The sequence below is a fragment of the Dendronephthya gigantea genome, unplaced genomic scaffold, assembly GCF_004324835.1.
Source record: "Dendronephthya gigantea isolate DGI-Jeju-01 unplaced genomic scaffold, DenGig_1.0 000081F, whole genome shotgun sequence".
Taxonomy (NCBI): domain Eukaryota; kingdom Metazoa; phylum Cnidaria; class Anthozoa; order Malacalcyonacea; family Nephtheidae; genus Dendronephthya; species Dendronephthya gigantea.
Genome location: NW_021163091.1, coordinates 1008942 through 1027480, shown reverse-complemented (window position 1 = coordinate 1027480; position 18539 = coordinate 1008942). Strand labels below are relative to the sequence as shown.

General features: G+C 38.3%; 1 protein-coding gene across 1 annotated transcript; it reads left to right on the top strand.

Annotated features, from left to right (window-relative positions):
• The first annotated feature begins 4 nt into the window (after positions 1 to 4).
• Positions 5 to 16771, top strand: LOC114532837. The gene is made up of 16 exons (XM_028554431.1): positions 5 to 427; positions 790 to 958; positions 1518 to 1767; positions 2582 to 2748; positions 5305 to 5469; positions 5943 to 5990; positions 6122 to 6226; positions 6920 to 7170; positions 8002 to 8154; positions 8616 to 8793; positions 10447 to 10467; positions 10741 to 10860; positions 11667 to 12203; positions 12545 to 13498; positions 14849 to 14950; positions 16349 to 16771. Exons 1-16 carry the CDS (start codon positions 5 to 7, stop codon positions 16567 to 16569), a joined length of 3864 nt encoding a protein of 1287 aa, XP_028410232.1. The 3' UTR covers positions 16570 to 16771.
• The last annotated feature ends 1768 nt before the right edge of the window (positions 16772 to 18539 follow it).

Sequence of the window (18539 nt, the reverse complement as noted above, 5' to 3'; positions counted from 1 at the left end):
AATAATGCGAAATGCTGAGGAATACTGGTGGAAATCTGGTTTCATTGAAGGATTGAACAGGAAACTTGGTGAAACTGTGAGAAAAGCACCCTTTTCGCAAGCCAAGTCACCTAAAGCGATTCAAGTGGCAAATTATCAACACCTTGATTTAAATGGAGATGATAAAGGGCGAGTGCGTGGCGGGAAAATGTCGTCAACAGTCACGAGAGGCCCTGCGGTGAACCAAGGCAATAATAGTGTGTCGTTAAATCAAACAATGTATGAAGGAAAACCACGGGGTATCCAAGAAGCACAGATTAGAAGGTCAGAAAGCAAAACTGATAGTAACATCAAAGAAACGCAGATGAATGTGTATGCAGGTAGTCGAGTAGATATGAATCGAGAACGTGCAGAAAAAGTGGAAAGAGGAAGGAAGCAGTATACAAGAGTAATCAGGACAATAACATAAGACACCGGGGACTTTTGAGAATAAAGAAGTAGAACAGGAAAGAACGTTACACAAGCAGAATATGGGGCAAGCAAAAGTGACGAATAGTCCAATTTGGGCAGGCGGAAATGGGATAGGAAACATTACGGGGGGGAGTAGGACAAACAGGAAAAATACAGGAATCGAGCATTTGGCACCCAGTAACATCGGAGGTTGCAATATCAGGAGGGACAAACAGTGAACCGTTGAGGTCGTTTAAAAGGTTCTATCCTAGAAACAAACGAAGACAAGGAATAGTCAGCCGGGTCCGGTAGATATAACACATGGTATAAACACAGGACAACCCATGGATTCAATTCCAGGGAAAACAGGACAATGGATGTGGACTGGTACATCAGAAGAACAAACGGGTGAAACGGTCGGACAATCCGGACAATCAGGGACTACAAAAGGACAAGGGGGGTCTTTGGAGACATTTCAAAACGAAGCCGCGCAGGAGAGAAAATACTGAGATTTCAAATTCATCACCCGGTAAGTACAAACTGCAATGTCATGTGTTAATGGTCAAGTTTATTTATCTTCGATTCACTTTCCAAAAAATGCCTAAATTTACCTTTTTACGAAGTATCGTGAAAACGGTGAAAAGTCCTGTTATTCGGCAGTTAGGTGTTCTATCAACTTAATTATCAAACATATGTAATTATATATTTAATCTAACTAATGCAAAATATTTAATATGTGTAAACTATGTAATATAATATATTTAATCTAGCTAATGCAGCCCTAACGACTGCCCAATATTCTTCAACACATTTTGTGCTTACATAAATATTTTCGCATATAATTGATCTAGAGGACGACAAAAATGTCCATGGTTGCAACGGTTTTAAGTTTTATAATTATTTTCATTCAATGCATTCTAGACCATAGCCATTATCTATGTTTGAAATGCAACTTAGCCGTTGGCTTGAAGTTTGTTACTAATTACTACTTCAGGTAATGGTTACAGAAGGGATGAAAAACTAGTGTTTAAATACGACTTTCGAATTAAAATTTTAATAACCAGCCGGTTTAAACATCGTCATTGCAGATTGCTTTGAACCGGTAGATCTTGCCTTCCTCGTGGACGGTTCGGGAAGTATCGATCCCATTCGACAGTTTCCAAAAGTTCGAACGTTTCTAAAGGAACTTGCATCTGGATTTCAAATTGGCCCCGCAAAAACAAAAGTTGGCATGGTTCAATTCTCCGGGAGAATGTCGCAGAAGGTTGAATTTGGTCTAGATCAAAATAGTGATCTTGAAGGAGTTCTTAAAGGAATTGACAGCATGGAGCAGTTAAGGTATGACTATGAGAGATTTGAACACAAAAAAGGGCACTATTACGTGCTAGGGATTAGGTATGGGAGTAAATTTCTCTATTTAAGTTAAGGGATTTTTCACAGAAGCACGGAATATTAGATAGGAAGATACGGAATCTTAATATCGTGATATTCTGATCCTGCCAAGTGCCAAAACATAATGTTGTTTTCCTGCTAGACTCAGAAATACTTTTTTTGTATTGCCTTTTTGTTTAAATTTAGTTATATTGTGGCCTTAATAAGATTTTTAACTAAAAAAGCCTATAAAAAGGGATTTTAAAGTTCTCAGTATTTTCAAAAAACTATCACTCAAAATTATCGAGTGAAAGATCCGAATCACGTCGTAACGATTGCGTGCAGTATTTTCGCTCAAATAAGACCTTCATCAGTTTCACTGTTATGCCTTCAATCTTTCCGTTTCTCACATTGAAAATTATTAACAGAATTTCTGTGTCACACTTAATCAGTAGGAGTTTGTGACTGTGAGTGATTTAAGCTTTTTTAGTACAAGCGTATATTTATTCAGTCAAGAATTGAACGGAAAGAAAATCAATTTGTGGCTCGAAGATTTTTTGACAGTCATTTCTTCCTCGATCATTTCCTACACAAACTATTCATGGCGAAAGTGAGCAGTATTTTTTAAGAGTAATCAATTATATGCCAGTTAAGTACTTTTTCATGGCATGCTAAGGAATAGAGGTTGCAAGTGCAGCCTATAACTCCTACTTTTACCAAAAGATGAAACGTACAGACAAACCTTATTTTCTTCCTTCATTTCATTGCTGCCTATGTGTAGGGGTAACACATATGTCGGTGAAGGCTTCAAAGTTGTCTCGAGAGAAATATTTTCACCCGAGAAAGGTGACAGACCGGAAGTACGTAATGTATTAATGCTCTTTACCGATGGAGCGGCCAGTGACTTCGAAGTTGCCAAAGAAGAAGCAAAAAAACTGAAAGCGAACGGTCAGTATTGCCTTTTTTTCTACCAATAGGCTGAGGGTATAATTAGTGCAGGAAGGTACGCCGATAAAAAAATCAGGGAAGACATTGTAATGGATGAATATATCGCCTGTTTACACGACCGTCATTCTGGGCTGGAAAAACATAATTGTTGGCCTCTCTCAACTGCAAGGTCATCCTTATATATAGGTTTGGGTTCGGCACACACGAAATGTGAACGACATTACTTGAAAATTTGAAAAATGATCCTTCATAATATATATAAGATTACTAACCTTCCAATTTCGTGATGATGCCAGACGAAATACGAAACGCTCGCCTTCTTCGAAATAAATAAATAAATATAGTGCTTGCTAAGTTGTAGCTAAAATATTAAATATAAGGTATCTAGAGGGCGTTTCAGTGAAATTTGCCCTTTTTAAATCCAAATAACATAATTCCTAAACTAAATTGAGGAATTTGGTATTGAGGCCTAGAGGCCGGTTGTACGAAAGGCGGTTAAGTAGCTACATGGCGTTTAGCTTCTATTCACCATATAAATTTCTTATCAACTGTAGAAAACGCTGCAGAATTGTGTTACATAAATTGTGCATATGATTTTTTTATACAGTCCACAAACTTACAAAGTGTATTTTATTACTTCCACAACAGAAACTCAAAGGATGAATCACGTCAATAACAGACCTTGGGTTTTACCCAATACCCTGATTTATATATATCATTCAGCTGTCATCCAACTGATTTTTAACAAGAAATCAGAATCTTTTAAAAAATTAAGTTAATTTTGCTAAGAGGTTTCTTCTTTATAATTTAAATAGGCATGGGAATACATTTTTCTTACGACTCATTGGTATTGCTAAACGTTTACAAATTAAATGGGAATATTTCATTCAAGGAATAAGAGCATGATCAAGTTTGATTACCTTTTTTTACCATAGTCCCTGTATACTTGGGTTAAAACTGAAATAGGCGGCTTGAAATTTCGGTTCTCCATAAGAACGTATACATGATTTTTTATTTAGTAGATAATTGCATTTAGATTTATTTAATGTTCACTGATTTACTGACAAAATTAATCTGTAACAGTCAATAAGTGCGACGAGTGAACATTTTGAATACAGGCGAGAGTGTTTTAAGAAAATATATCCGTTATGTAGAAATATCATAAATATCCTACGCCGCGAGATTATAGCTAAAACGTTATCAAACCAAAGCATAGATGAAAGTTGTTTAAGATGCTAGCTTTTTTTTAATCGCACAGGAGTCGGCGAAGTTCCAAAAAACTGCCCTGCGCAAAACAGATGCGTATCCAAAACAAAATTTCATCGCATGCACTATATTATTCTGTTAAAACTACTGATCAAAATTTTGAAGAAATTTCATGCACGCGCTGGCCAACCTTGGGACTTAAATAGTTATGTACCGTTTTTGTAAGTCGAACTTGGTTTATTTTCTCCGATGTTTGCACAAATTACAGAAATAAATTTGCAATCGGCTATATTTCTAAGAGTTCAGCGATCGTCGGGATGCTCTTCGATTACTTTTGATAATCCATTTTGATTATATCTATATGCTCTTTGAGGAAATAACTGAATAAATTTTTGAAACCTTGGATGGCATAGAGCTATAATTATTAATTCTACAAAGAAACATGTTCCACCAAAGTGTTAGAAAAACCAGGGGCCGGTTGTTCAAAAGCAGTTTAAATTTAACCCTGGGTTAGTGCTAAACCTGGGTTAAAATCCTTAACTATAGGTTAGCTAACCCTGGGTTAAAACTGTGTTGTTCAAAGCAGAGTTAGCGGTAGGGTTAGTTAACCCAGGGTTGAAATATTTAACGTAAGATTAAATGTATTTTAAGGACTAAATTGGATATAAGAACGTTTTCGATTGGTCAAATAAAGAGCGTCAAAACTTTACCAGGATATAATTATTGTCAGTCGAAAGATTATATGCCGTGAGGGCAGGGTCGCAGGGACGTTGTTTTGAACAGCAATTTCCGTGCATGGAATTTTGGAAAGATTCGAAATGAAAGGCCATGCATTTTGTATGATAAACAATGTCGATGTGAAATAAAATTAAGCAAATTATAAAGAATCTATTTTAAAATTTCAGCCATTCTTTGATTATTCAAAATTCAGGAACAAACGTAGTTTTACCACTTGCTGCCAATCAAAAGAACCGAAACAAATATTTCGATTACGATGTTTCAACGGTTGTATTCATTTATCGTGTATTGAACTGAAGCGAAGATAAATAAATCAATACGTCAGCTGAAACCGAACGAAGTCAAACTTAAATAATTCTTTACTGTCGAAATGATTCGTAAAACCTTTCAAAAGTGTTTAATTCATGACGAATTATACGTGTTTTACGTGTTTCAGCTCCTTATTCATCCATTTTGAATCGAAGTTAACCCAGGAATAAAAAGTTAACTCACCTAGCTAGCAGGCTTAATTTTTTTATCAATTTTAACCCAGGCGGTTAACGCTAACCGAGCTTAGTGCAACGCAAATCAACCAAGGCTTAAAATTTTATTCTGCACTTTCTTTCTACACAGGGACCACCATAATCTGTGTTGGAGCTGGTCGAGAATTAATGTTACAATTCTTCCGTTCCCAACTTCAAGAGTTCGCAAGCGACCCGCCAGAACAATACGTCCTTACAGAGGGATTTGAAGCACTGGACAAAGTTGTGAAAGCTGTTTCCTCTATAACATGCGAAGGTAGGTCACTTTGTCTTTTGCTAAAAGAATATCCGATAAAGTTAAATTGGAACTGATTACGATACAAAACGCTGAAAGATAACATCAAACATGAACAACAGTAAAATAGGAAATACCTGGAATCCTCTAAAATGGGTTTTTTTCTTCAGAAAAAGCTATATACATATATGGCCTTTTTAAAAAGTTGGGTGTTTCACAATATAGTTATATAATTCGACTATTCGAGAATAGCCATATAAAAACACAACATAACTACTTCTCAAATAAAACTAAAATTATCCCACTCACTCTCACACTATGCATAACAAACAATACAAGTTTTGCACTTATGGATGATTCCGTTTATCATCGTCTATGAAAAGATGTATGTTCATGTTAATATTATCACTTTTTCTCTCTTCTTTTTTCCTTCTCGGACATGTAATTAAAGCTAACAGCAACTAACATACAGAAAAAACTTCCTTTATACAGAGGCAAAGAACCCCCAGAACCAAAGACAAACGGAAACACTTCAATTGACGGTATGAGTCAAGTTTGACGGTCTCAAAATCCGTCCCAAATATTCACTATATCACCACAAAACTATATCACCACGAAAAATCTGTTAAAGTCGTTAATCTAACCAGACTTTTTACATTCATATTTCATGCAGCCAATTTAAACAGCTACAAAACAGCAAATCATTACTGGGCGTTTGACGTGGCGAAAGGCGATATTGTGACGGATCTTATTGGCAGAAAGCGTTGTACACTAACAGGTCCTCATAATGATTTTTAAAAAATGTTGTGTCTAAATTGTTTGAAAAAACGTATAAATCTATCGAAGGAAACAGGTCACAGATTATCATCGATCTGCTTTTTAAGGATTTACTTATTCAAGCAAAAGCCTTTATGTCATCGTCTGTGTAAGATTGATAGTAAGAATGTGACGTATACGATATCTTCCGAGGACGAAAAAATTTGTGATCGGATGTGTTTCCATTCAATAGGAAAAGTATATGAATATATTGTTCCATTTTTCACTTGTCGAACTTTAGAAAAAGCAATTGCTTGTAGCTGAAGCACTGCAACAATTTCGTTGTGCGTTTGTCGTTTTCTTTAAATATTTTGTCTTCAAAAACGCTAAAATATCTTCAAAAGTTGACATCATTTTGTGCTTTGTTATACGACAGTTTGGGCAATATTCTTGCATATCTTTCTTGCATCATAAAACTGACAAAATTGCAAGTCCTTCTATATATGCACTCCTCGAGTGCCAATTTTTCAAATATTTTAGCTAAAAGTAATAATTCGATTCGTCTGCCATTTTGGAATATTGAGGAAGCGTGTTGGCCTCAAGAGTGCATGAGGTCACGAGATTTATTTATATGTTAGCGATTTAGTATTTACAGTTTATCTGCAAATTAGTAGAGTTAATTACTTGTAATAGTTCAATAGTGTCAAAATTTTAGGCGGATCTCATCTCTTTATGTCTGTCAAACGAAAAAAGGTTGCCTCAATGGTTGAATCAGGTGGTTACCTCGATTTTGGAAGTTGGGCGGGGGAGTGTATCACCGACCCTGATCTTTGTGTAGATGGACTAACCGTCACAATGTGGTTACGTATACAAGCAAAAGATGTCAACTATAATAGCGAATATCAGTACATTATATCATCTGGGGCCGAGGGTGAATCTATGAGAGGGATCGTGTTTTTGCTGAAGGTAAGATGAATTATTTTCGACTAAAAAGACCCCGAGTAGCTATTAATCAGTGTCAATCCGTCTGTAAACCCGCCCGACTACATGGTAACCAAGCGTACTGATTGTCCACTCTATGTTTCCAAGGGTGCGCGCTCGCTCACAGCAGAATACTTAAATGCTGCCTAATAGACGACTTGCGCTTTAGACTAATTTTTCATCGAAGTAAAAAGAAGAAAATACCGTCACAGCTAGAAGGAACGTACTTGATTCGTGCAAATGTAAAGTTTGGCTGTGAAATTTGATAAAATACGGAAAATATAGCCATGCGAAGTTGGCATATTTTGTATACTTTTGTATTACGCGCGGAAATGTGTAACTAATTTAGTTACAAACTTCCGGCCGTAATGCGAAATTATACAAAATCGACAACTTCGCATGACTATATTTTCCGTAATTCACAACAATTCGCACCCAAACTTGGCAGTTTTACTAATTTTAATAAGCTTTTCAGAAAATTTCCTTTTTATCCCAGGAAATTAGTCTAAAGCCGGTTTTCCACAAGCGGTATTTTTCGAGCGAATCGACATTTTACTTTTGTTTCAGAGCTCTCAACTGCAACCATCTGGAACCAATTGCTCAAATACAAAGGAATAAAGTCGCTTCGCGCGAAAAATATCGCTAGTGGAAAACCGGCTTAAAGCGCAAGTCGTCCATTGTAGCTACTTCATTTCCTTCGTTTTTTATCTTTGCAAACCTAGATATGGTTCTCTAGTAGCAGCTTTCCGTTTTCTTCGCAAAACCCGAACACTAGCTGTTGACCCGCGGGTTATATCGAATGTTTACTTTTTTAAGGCAAAAGATGAAATTTATAAGCTGTTAGTCCGCACAACCGCTCAAGCATGGTCAATTACATTGCCGGCTGACCGTATACCAAGCGTATGGTTCAGTTTTGCATTCTCATGGAAAAGAACACTTGGGCTTGCTGTTTATCTCAATGGTTTTAAGGTGGGATTAATTTTTTGGGGCATTTTTGATAAAGTTAACCGTTGCAATTACAGTTAACTATAATAGCCCAGTCGCAATTGTTGGTAGAAGGGTTGGAATTAACTGCAACTTCTTCTGATAAATTCGTAAATAACCAGGCCGTATATAGTAGCCTAAGTACTGACATACATGTGTAAGTATCTAAGTTCGGATGGAAGAGCCTCGACAATAGCATAAAATTTCCATTTTCCACAAACTTTAAACTTTCCAAGAATTTGTTTTTACATTTGATAAGCTCAACTTTAATTCATACCAACTATTCCAACGAAGACCATTAGGATTTTTGTCGCCTGCATGAATATAGATTTTCAAAGTTCACTTTGCCTACACAGGGAATCGGGCAAGCTTTTCCTGTCAAAGAACAAAGACGCTTACCCTTACTGTTACGGACGTCCTAATCGTTTGTACTTTCGTCCCAACAGGTAGAGGAAAATTTAAAGCCGACAAACGTGGAAGGGCCAGATGTATCGAACTCTTTATTCGTTGCTAGACCTGCAACAAGTACAAGTCTGGAGTATCAGACGAAATTCCGTATTGATGATTTCGCCATATTTTATCGCTATATGACCGACCAAGAAGTTCAAGGCGTTTTGTTTGAAGGTATAGTGCATTGAAGGTTTTATTTTGGATGAATAAGCACTTCTAAAGCAGTTTGAGGGCATGCTCCCTCGGGACGTGTTTTAAAAATACCAGAACATATAATCTAGGGGAGGGGATAGCTTGTTGCCGTCTTTTTAGTGCCCCTGGACCCTTGCGTCTGGGGTCGAGACCGTAGGCCGAGTGCAATATTGAAATTTCGAGTACATTGTAAGGTCAGCAAGTGCGTTTATTTGTAAACAAAACCAGGGGCGCCGTGGGTGTGCTAATGTAGGGGTGGCCAAAGGCAACATTATTCCGACCAGCACGTTTTTTCCGACATATTTATAAGAAAAAAGTAACGAATATTGATAAAACTGACAGGGGGCTTTGGGCCAGAACGCGCATGCATTTGCTATGACAAAGATCACGAGCTACGTCTACTAATTTAAATTGACGCTTCATGCACAATGAATATGACCGATAAATATTCACGTTTTACATACGCTTTTCAATTGAGTAGTTGAATATTTTTTGATACAGTTAACTGTTTGTGGGAAAACTGTATTACAGAGATTCCTAATCCACATGCATTAACAAATAACGCGATAAGTTATTTCACGATACTCTATTATAGCTTTGTAATCTTAGTGGATGAGCATACAGCGTATTCTATACGCAACATTTGTTTATAACCAAAATATAAACATATTTGCAATTGCTTCAATCCTCTCATCAGTTTACTTCTTCCGCTGTACTATCGTGGTACCTTATCTTTGTATAAACTTCATGAACCGTAAACGTTTGACTAAAAGTACTAACTTGAAAAGGATTTGCTGTAGCTCCAGCATTCTGATACGGAACATGCTGGTGTTTCTTTAGACGGTCACCATATAATGCAATAAACTGTATAAACTCACTGAACAATAAATGCGGTCGTCATTATACATCGTCATTCATGATTTTATCGCGCCAACCTCCGACATTTCGAAAATTACATTCCTTGCGTAATGTTATATTAATAGAAACTATGCATGTTTATCGGAAACCGGAATTCAAAACGTTCGGAAGAAACAGCTAGTTTAGCCTGCGCGACAACAGTATAATAAAAACCTGGGGTAGTGTCGTACCGTATAATATTAGAAATAACCGCGTCTATTTTCTGATAGTTCAAACACTTTTGGGTTGTTCAGCATAACACAGCTACAAATGCAAAAATAGCTTAGTCTCTGTTATGATTGATATACTCCGACGACGTGCAATGTTCGTAAATTTCCGACAGGTTTGAATCCTGGGGGGGCCATGGCCCCCCCTGGCCCCCCCGGCCACGGCGCCCCTGAACAAAACACGAACATAAAGTCTTTAACACGTTTAATATACAATCTGAGTTCATTGATTGCTGCATTGAAGATCAAAGCTTCGCTGCAGGCTATCATTTTTAAATAAATCATGACTCTTATGTGTTATTACGAATAAACCATGACTTCATGGGTTATTGTGAATAATTATGATTCCCATGATCTGTCGCCAGGCAACTAGAAACCATGTGATTGATTTTGACCAATCGCGTGAGTAGATTTAGGCTAATGCACGAAGATTGTATATTAATATATAATAGTTTACGTCCACGCATGATTGAACATTGTATGTTGAAAAACGTTTTGTTTCTTGTTTTAGTGGGTGGCTCTCCACCACAAGGTGAGTGTCTGTGCGTATTTATGGTAAAATTCACACCCATTCTTTCAATCATGGTAATATATTCAAACAATATGTTGACAAATTAACGAGGGTACTCGATCTACTCAAGAACCACAAAGCACACCTATGGACTGTTTGGGAAAAAATGCAGTTTTTTTAATTCAAAAAAAATTTTCGATTCTTCCAAACAATCCGTAAATTCGTGACTACGTTGACCCCGTCAACGTAGATTGGAAAACGGCTTATATATATGTATCTATTTACATTTACGAGGCGCAGATCTATGCACCCCTAATCCATGTAAGCATGGGTCTTGCTCAGTTGATAGTGATACCGCCTCAGGATTTGTTTGTCAGTGTTCACCTGGTTGGACGGGGGACTTGTGTAATCAAGGTGAGATAATAATCTATCTGATAATGAGATGCATGATTTTGTCTAAAATTATCAGTGGCTATCAGTCCACACAAGAGCAATGTCGTGACCTTAAATAGGCTTTTCCCATGCTATCAGAATACTTTATGGCCATTGGAATCATATTAGGAAGGTAAACCATAAATGTTCTATGGTTTTAGATGTGTATTTTTGAGGTTTACAACAGGAGACTGATGAATCAGATATTCATTAATGTCGTTGACATCGCCAGCCGTTAAATATTTTTTGCACCAATTATTCCTCACACAAACTCTATACTTTACCCAATTGGGAGTCATTTCTTTGTAACAGTGGCGACACATTATGCAAATGCTGTGTCGGCTATAACATTTTGCTATGATAAATGACATAAGAAAAAGGCATGTTCGAAATAGGTCGTCTTAAATAGATTGTCTTAAAATTTGTTCTTAAAAGAATGTTTTTTAATGAAGTAAAAAACCACCCGAGCTGCCACATTGCTAGACTTGCTACAAGTCGACTCTTTAAACCCACCACGCGTTCCCTTCCCTCGCTTTCGCGACCTCGCTACGCTCGGTCGCTCAAGCTCGCGTATAGGTTTAAAGAGTAGCAAGTCTACCACATTGCCTACAAAATAGACAGCAATGCGCACGTTCAGAGTATTTTTTGCAGCTAAGCAACGTTTTTTTATCAAATGCGCATGCTCAGACTATTATTTCCATACACTTTTTTACGGTATAAAAATTCAGAACAGTATAAAGCAAATGCATAAAACCTTTGCTTATACAAGCACATCAAAACTTTCTTAGATACATCACAAACAATTGGGACACCAGGTGGTCAATCCACACAAACTCCATCTGTTGACAAACCAAGTACTGGTCAAGGACGTCTGGAACCTCCAAACAAATCTCAAAGTCCAGCAACATCGCCTAATGTTCCTCAGAGTCCTGCGCAGTCTCCGTCCAACCCAAGACCACCACCGGGCGAAAGCGGGCCTCCTGGACCACTCCAAACACAACAATCTGGAACCCCTTTCTCCCCTAAAAATCCAGCGACGACCCAATCCGTCTCGCAAGTCCAATACCCCACGAGGCCTTCAAACATCCCTCCAGGTGAACCTCAAAATCCATCAACATCTGATATACCAACTCCTGGACAATCCTCCCCTAGCCCTGGCCAATCCCCAACCAAAAGCCCAGGAATCTATCCTGGTGGAAACATCGATCCGGTCCAACAACCATCCACAAGCCCTCGAGGTCCAGGTTCGAGGCCATCCAGACCAGGCCCTCTTCCTCCAAGTGCGTCACCAACAGAAAGACCAAAAGGTTGTCCACCGTGCCCCGGTGAGAATAGAGAATGGAGTGTATGATTTATACTTAACAAACATTATAATATACGTACTCGTATACTTAGGCTTAGTTTAGCGTGTTTAGTTTAGGCTTAGTTTAGTGTAGCAAATGCATCGCTACATGGCGGGGTGGGGCCGATGGGGTTGGAAAAGTTGATCAAACTGGGAAAAATAATCTTGCTGTCTTGTGACCAACAGCCAGTGTCTGTTTGGCTGGTAAAACAAGCTCTTACGATCAAATAGAAAAATCGACATTCCTCGACATTTTTAGCGGTATATATGTTTTCAATATGCAAAGTTTGCAACGCTTATAACGTTACAACGTTTTTACGTTAGATAAGCCGAGCGGTAAAGCATCGTCTACCAATTCCAACACACAAGCAACATCAAGCTCACCTGGAACATCAAACCCGCCTGGAACATCAAACCTACCCGGAAAATCGAACCCACTCGGAACATCAAGCGCACCCGAAACATCAAATCCACCAGAAACAACAAGCCCTCCCGGTACATCAGACCCTCCCGGAACAACAAACCCACCAGAAACAATAAGCCCACCCAGAACATCAAACCTACCCGGAACATCGAATCCACCCGGAACATCAAGCGCACCCGTAACATCAAACCGACCAGAAACAACAAACTCTCCAGGCACATCAAGTCCACCCGGCATATCAAGCCCACCCGGAACATCAAGTCCACCCGGCACATCAAGCCCATCCGGAACATCAAACCCACCCGGAGCATCAAACCCGCCAGGAACATTAAACCCTCCCGGTAAATCAAGCCCACCTGGAACATCAAACCTACCTGGAGCATCAAACCCACCTGGAGCATCAAACCCACCTGGAGCATCAAATCCACCCGGAACATCAAGCCCACCTAGTACATCGAGCGCGCCCGGAACAACAAGCCCACCCGGAACATCAAGCTCACCTGGAACATCAAACCCTTCCAGAACCTCAGGAGAATCCTCCAACGTTCCGGGAACATCGGCATCAAATCCTCCAGGAACTTTAAACCCCACAAACCCCACTAATACGTCTCTAGGTAACCCAGGCACCCCTTCATTAGCACCCAGTTCGCCCCAAGTTCCTACCAATATTCCCAGTAGTTCACCTCAAGGTCCTGGCAATACGCAGAATTTACCAGACGGCCCTCAAGATCTTGGAAAATCTAATGCAAACACATCAAAAACCCCTAGTACGCAAAAGATTCCTAAGACATCTGGCGGGTCTCCAGATGCTCATAGAACTTCTGATAAAACCAAATGCACGCCAATACCTCCAGGTAATCATGAAAAAGCTGATAGGTATTTAGCCAAAGGGTTTTCTTGGGTCTACAGTTTAGGGTGATTAATTCAGTAAAGATACAGTTAGATCACAGTTATAATATACGAGAAATAATTTGAAATTCCTGCCACGAAAACACCCCAACCATACAATTCGAAAGGGTTGCGTGCGTATTATCCTTTCTTTCGGGTCACAAATTCTTTGAAAATCTATCCAATTAAAAAAGTTGCATTTTGATCGGATACTGCACAGTTTTTTTACTAAATATCTTATAGTATTATAACTATTATTTATTTAAAGGAATTGACAGCCTCTGAGAGCTAAAAGCTTTGAGAGAAATTGTCATTTCCAACAACTGCACGCTATTGCGGCATTACCTGTGATAAATAGTCGTAGCGCATGCTATAACCCCTGAAGGCTGGCCTACACTTGTACGAACGGTCAGTGCGGCTGATTTAGCGCATGCCCGGTGACTCGAAACTTTTCACTAAGCCGGACGTCGCGGGTAATTTTTTATACGTATGACAGTAGAACTGTAGTCTACTTTCAAGGCGTCCGTCAACGCGCGAGCCGTGCGTGCGATTTCGGCGCATACGTACGTGCAAGTGGAAGCCGGCGTTTACAGACGAGCAAGTTTTCTATGACAAGTTTTTATGTGACAGGTTTTAATTGTTCGTCTGTACTCCCATGCAACTTTGACAATTTTTTCTATGACAAGTACGCTTGTTCAAAATTAAGTATTCTTGATTTTGAACAAGTGTACTTGTCATAGAAAAAATTGTCAAAGTAAAAATTTCGCTCGTGTGTATGAGCCAACAAAGAAAACTTGTCAAAGTAATGTGAGCACTTGTATGAGTTTGACCAGCGGACTATTGTATTTTGCAGTGGCAGCTAGCGTTAGCGCTGTACGTTTGACTGATTTGGCGATAAAAAACTGCTCTGGTTAAAAGAGAGTTTATGGAATATTAATTCGGAAATCGGCATCATATAGAGAGATAAAAACAAGAACTGAATTGCGTTATTATCACATTGCAATCCTTACGTTATTACATTATTCAGAAATGAAATTCAAAAAATGGCGTCTGTTTGCGCGCTTACGTTTTTCGTTACGATCACGTACATCGCTAATTGCAAACTATTTTCTCAAAGTAAACTTGTTCACACATTCAGACGAGCAAATAAAACTTTCCAAACTTTCCATTTGTCATTAGAAAATTTGTTGTATACATACACACTGCAATTGCCAATTAAAACTTGTCTTTGTCTTATTACGTTCAACGTCATTCAATTATCTGACAGGTTTTCTGTTTTTGATCTGAGGTTTTGGATGTTAAAAACTTTTTTCCAGGATCAAGTATTTGTTCCTCGGCACCATCACAAAGCCTGGCAGACGCCTCTCACACATACCACTATCAATTGCCACCTATCTTTGGGCCATATGACACCGGAGGTAGGAAAAAGCACACACGTTATAATGATTATAAATGCTACTATATAGCCTAATTTGAAGGGTATGGCTATTCTGCACGTTACCTCTGGTATACCTCTAGATGCCCTTCGTGACGTACATATAGTCAGAAATTTAGTGTTTGGATGGTCTTATCCAAACACGCGGGAATGTTGCAAGAGTTAAGAAAAGTTCCGCACCAGCCGAGGGTGATTTTGCGAGCTTTTCTTAATACAAGCATTCCCAAGTGTTTCGATCAGGCCGCCCAAACACGGGAAACCATTAAGTTATTGTTTTAAAAAATAGGAACAATAAGGTGGTGTTCCAAGTTTGATTTCCATAAGCGAATTAAATTTCCGTCTTTGGATAGCCTGATCCAAACACAGGCTTCGAACAATCAGAACAAACGTTATATACATGTTATTTTATAAAGAAAATTGAAGAATATATCATCTTCAAAATCTGATGTGATTATATAAAGAATGGGAAGTCATGATAATATGTAGAAACTTGCCGACTTAAATGAACTAAAAGGGTGATAACTGAGATTTGGAACTCTTTTAACAAAATTTTATATTTTCGATGAAAACATATTTCTGATAAAAATGAGAATTTAAAAAATGACAATTGCATTTCGTCATCAGTTCCCAGCTGTTTCAATTTCGGCAGTACTAAGAATTACTTAAAATAGGCCCTGTTGGAAGAATTTCCAAACTTAAAGATGCGTATGGTAATATATAAATAGGATAGTTTCATCAGACCATGCACAACTAGTCACTGCAATACGTCCTGTAATTTGTACATTATAATGATTTTATCAAATTATAACTTATCAATATAATTATAACTACACTACTGTCAAGCGGTAAGCTAGGATTAAAATGAATTGTAGAGCAATTTCTTTATTTTCTCATCCGCAGGGATGTAAGACGAACTTGAATCTTGTATAATTTAGGCAAAGATTTTATAAAAACTCCTTTAATCACTTTATATATATTCACCTGTAATCTTAGTCCCTGCAAGAGACACACAGGCAATGATTGACTTATCTTCATTATTTCATTAAAAATGTCATTTGCGTAAGATGCTTTTTGCATTTCTTAGAGTTGCTTTTTGCAACATCATAGCTAAATCAAATTAGCTAGGGGCGAAGGGTCTTAATTTAGAAATCATACATACCCTAATTTCAAGCCCTGGTCTGAGAAAAATGCGGTTCTCCGGCATGAATCGAATCACGCCCCCCGTGACGCCGGTAAAGCGTCGAGATCAAGACCCCCTACCTTAAAGAAATTATCCTACAGTGAGTGGAATGCCACAAAATCTAACTATATTTAATTCCCTCACCTAAACAAATTGGCGTTACACAGCAAAGTCTCCCAACAATGTTCTTTTGTTATGTAGATGATTATGGCTGCACACCACAGTGTATGAGTGATTGCACATCGGGAGGTTGTTCTGGCGCATGTTGCAGGTCGTGTCCACCCGTATGCAAGAGAGTATGTCGTCCAGATTGCCCGTCCAGATGCTGCGGAAAAAACGCAATAATCCCGCAACGGCGTCACGCAATCGCGAGACCATCCCGCCCGATCACGAGATCGCACCGCGCAACTGTGACTTATTGAAACTTTTGAGGTGCACTGAATTGTTGATAATCACCAAATAGTTGTCGACAACTATAAACCATTTAATATTGCAGCCCGACTTTATTATATTATCATAGGTTCTCTATATTTCTATACATAAGGCTGTTTTATTAAGGTGAAATTTTGTAACAATAACATGTTACGAAGCGATTTAGTATCTTTTAATGGTTATATGCTTTAAACTACCTGCGTAACAAGAACGATAATGGGGGGGGGTGAATATTCAGTTTGTAAGTGCAATAGCTTAAAGAAATACGTCGAAATACATATAGAAATACGTCAGGCAGAACTGAATATATTAGTATTCACACCCCCCCCCAATTATCGTTTTAGTTACGCCACTGACTACCTGGTATCCCCTGGGAAACCTGACCTCTTTATTTTAATATAACTCGGCATCTATAAAACTTAAAGTTATTGAGTTGAAATAAACTCCATTGCATGCGTGGGCTAACCTAAATCTTGACCTAAAGTACAAAATTATTGGATTGACGGAGATACAATAATTTAATTTTGCATGCGACTTTGAAAATTTGTAAAAATATGACCGGCATACTTAAATTAATTGCAAAATACTTGCCACCTCCGTTGAAGGATTTTCATCAGCATATTCTAGTGAAGGTCGTATTTTAGTGCAGTAAGTTGCATAGCCGACTTCCGTAGGAAGATGTGCCTTAATTCCTACACTCCTTGAGATGATATAATATCTTGCTACTTTTACGTGTGATTTCTTTAATGTTAGAATTCCATTTCAGATTACTCTGACAACCAAGCCCAAGTAACTTGAAAATGTCTACTCTTTCAATAATAATACCCGAAATAGAAAGATTGGGAGGTTGCGGAATAGACTTCCCAAAGCAAATCCACACATTCTTCGTTTTTTCGCATTTAATTGCATTTTATTATCATCAGACCAGTTTTTTACCGAATCCAAGACTTGCTGCATGTTACTGCATTTTCCCTGTATAACGCGCCCACTTTGTGTACAATCGTCAGCGTCTTTGTGTGTACTGATTCCTAGGTGTTCAGAAACACAGGTGCCGGTTGTATCATGCATGTAATAAAACGATAGACGTACTTTCAATTTTGAACTTAACCACCGTTTAAGCTAAACGGGCTTGATACATGAAAGCCGGATAGCGCTATTCACCGGAAAGTGATTTTTTCAACCGTTCTAAGACTAAAAGTGCTTGAAAAGCAATAAAATGTCAGCTTTGGAACCAACAATTATTAAACAAAATCCTCGATTTAGGAATAAGATTTAATACCAAAGTTATACAAAAAAACGGGCGCTTTTGAATCGATTGAAAAAACACGGTGGATAGCGCTATCTGCATGGCTTTCATACAACTGGCCCCATGCAGGTGTCTAAATCGTCGATGTGCATATTGAATAAGGTTGGGGAAAGTACAGATCCTTGTGGTACTCCAGCAGGACAGCTCTCGGTCGATGATAGTGTTCCATTTATCATAACTTGCTGAGTTCTACCTGATAGGTAGCTTTTAACCCACAGCCAGAAACTTTTATTGACATTCATTCGTGCAAGTTTATGCACCAAAATCTAGTGCTCAACTAAATCAAAGGCTTTTTTTAAAGTCTATAAATAGAGCACGAATAGCTGATTTATCACAATGGGTAGCATCTGTAGCATTAAACCATGGTTGTTTGATAGATATCAGAGCTTATGTGATAGAGGGGCCATTAGTAAAGCCACGCTGGCGAGGACGTAATGTGAAATTTTTATAATTTAATTGAAGTTTATTTTCTCTAAAATTTTCGAGATATGTGCATGGTAAGACAGATATTTGCCGAAAGTTATTGTTTACATCATTTGGCGGATATACTTTAGGCACAGGTGTAATAACGCCATGCTTGTAATGACTTGGATACTTGCAACGTTAACTGCTGGCTGTTATAATTTAATAGACTACCAGGCCGGGGATGTGACC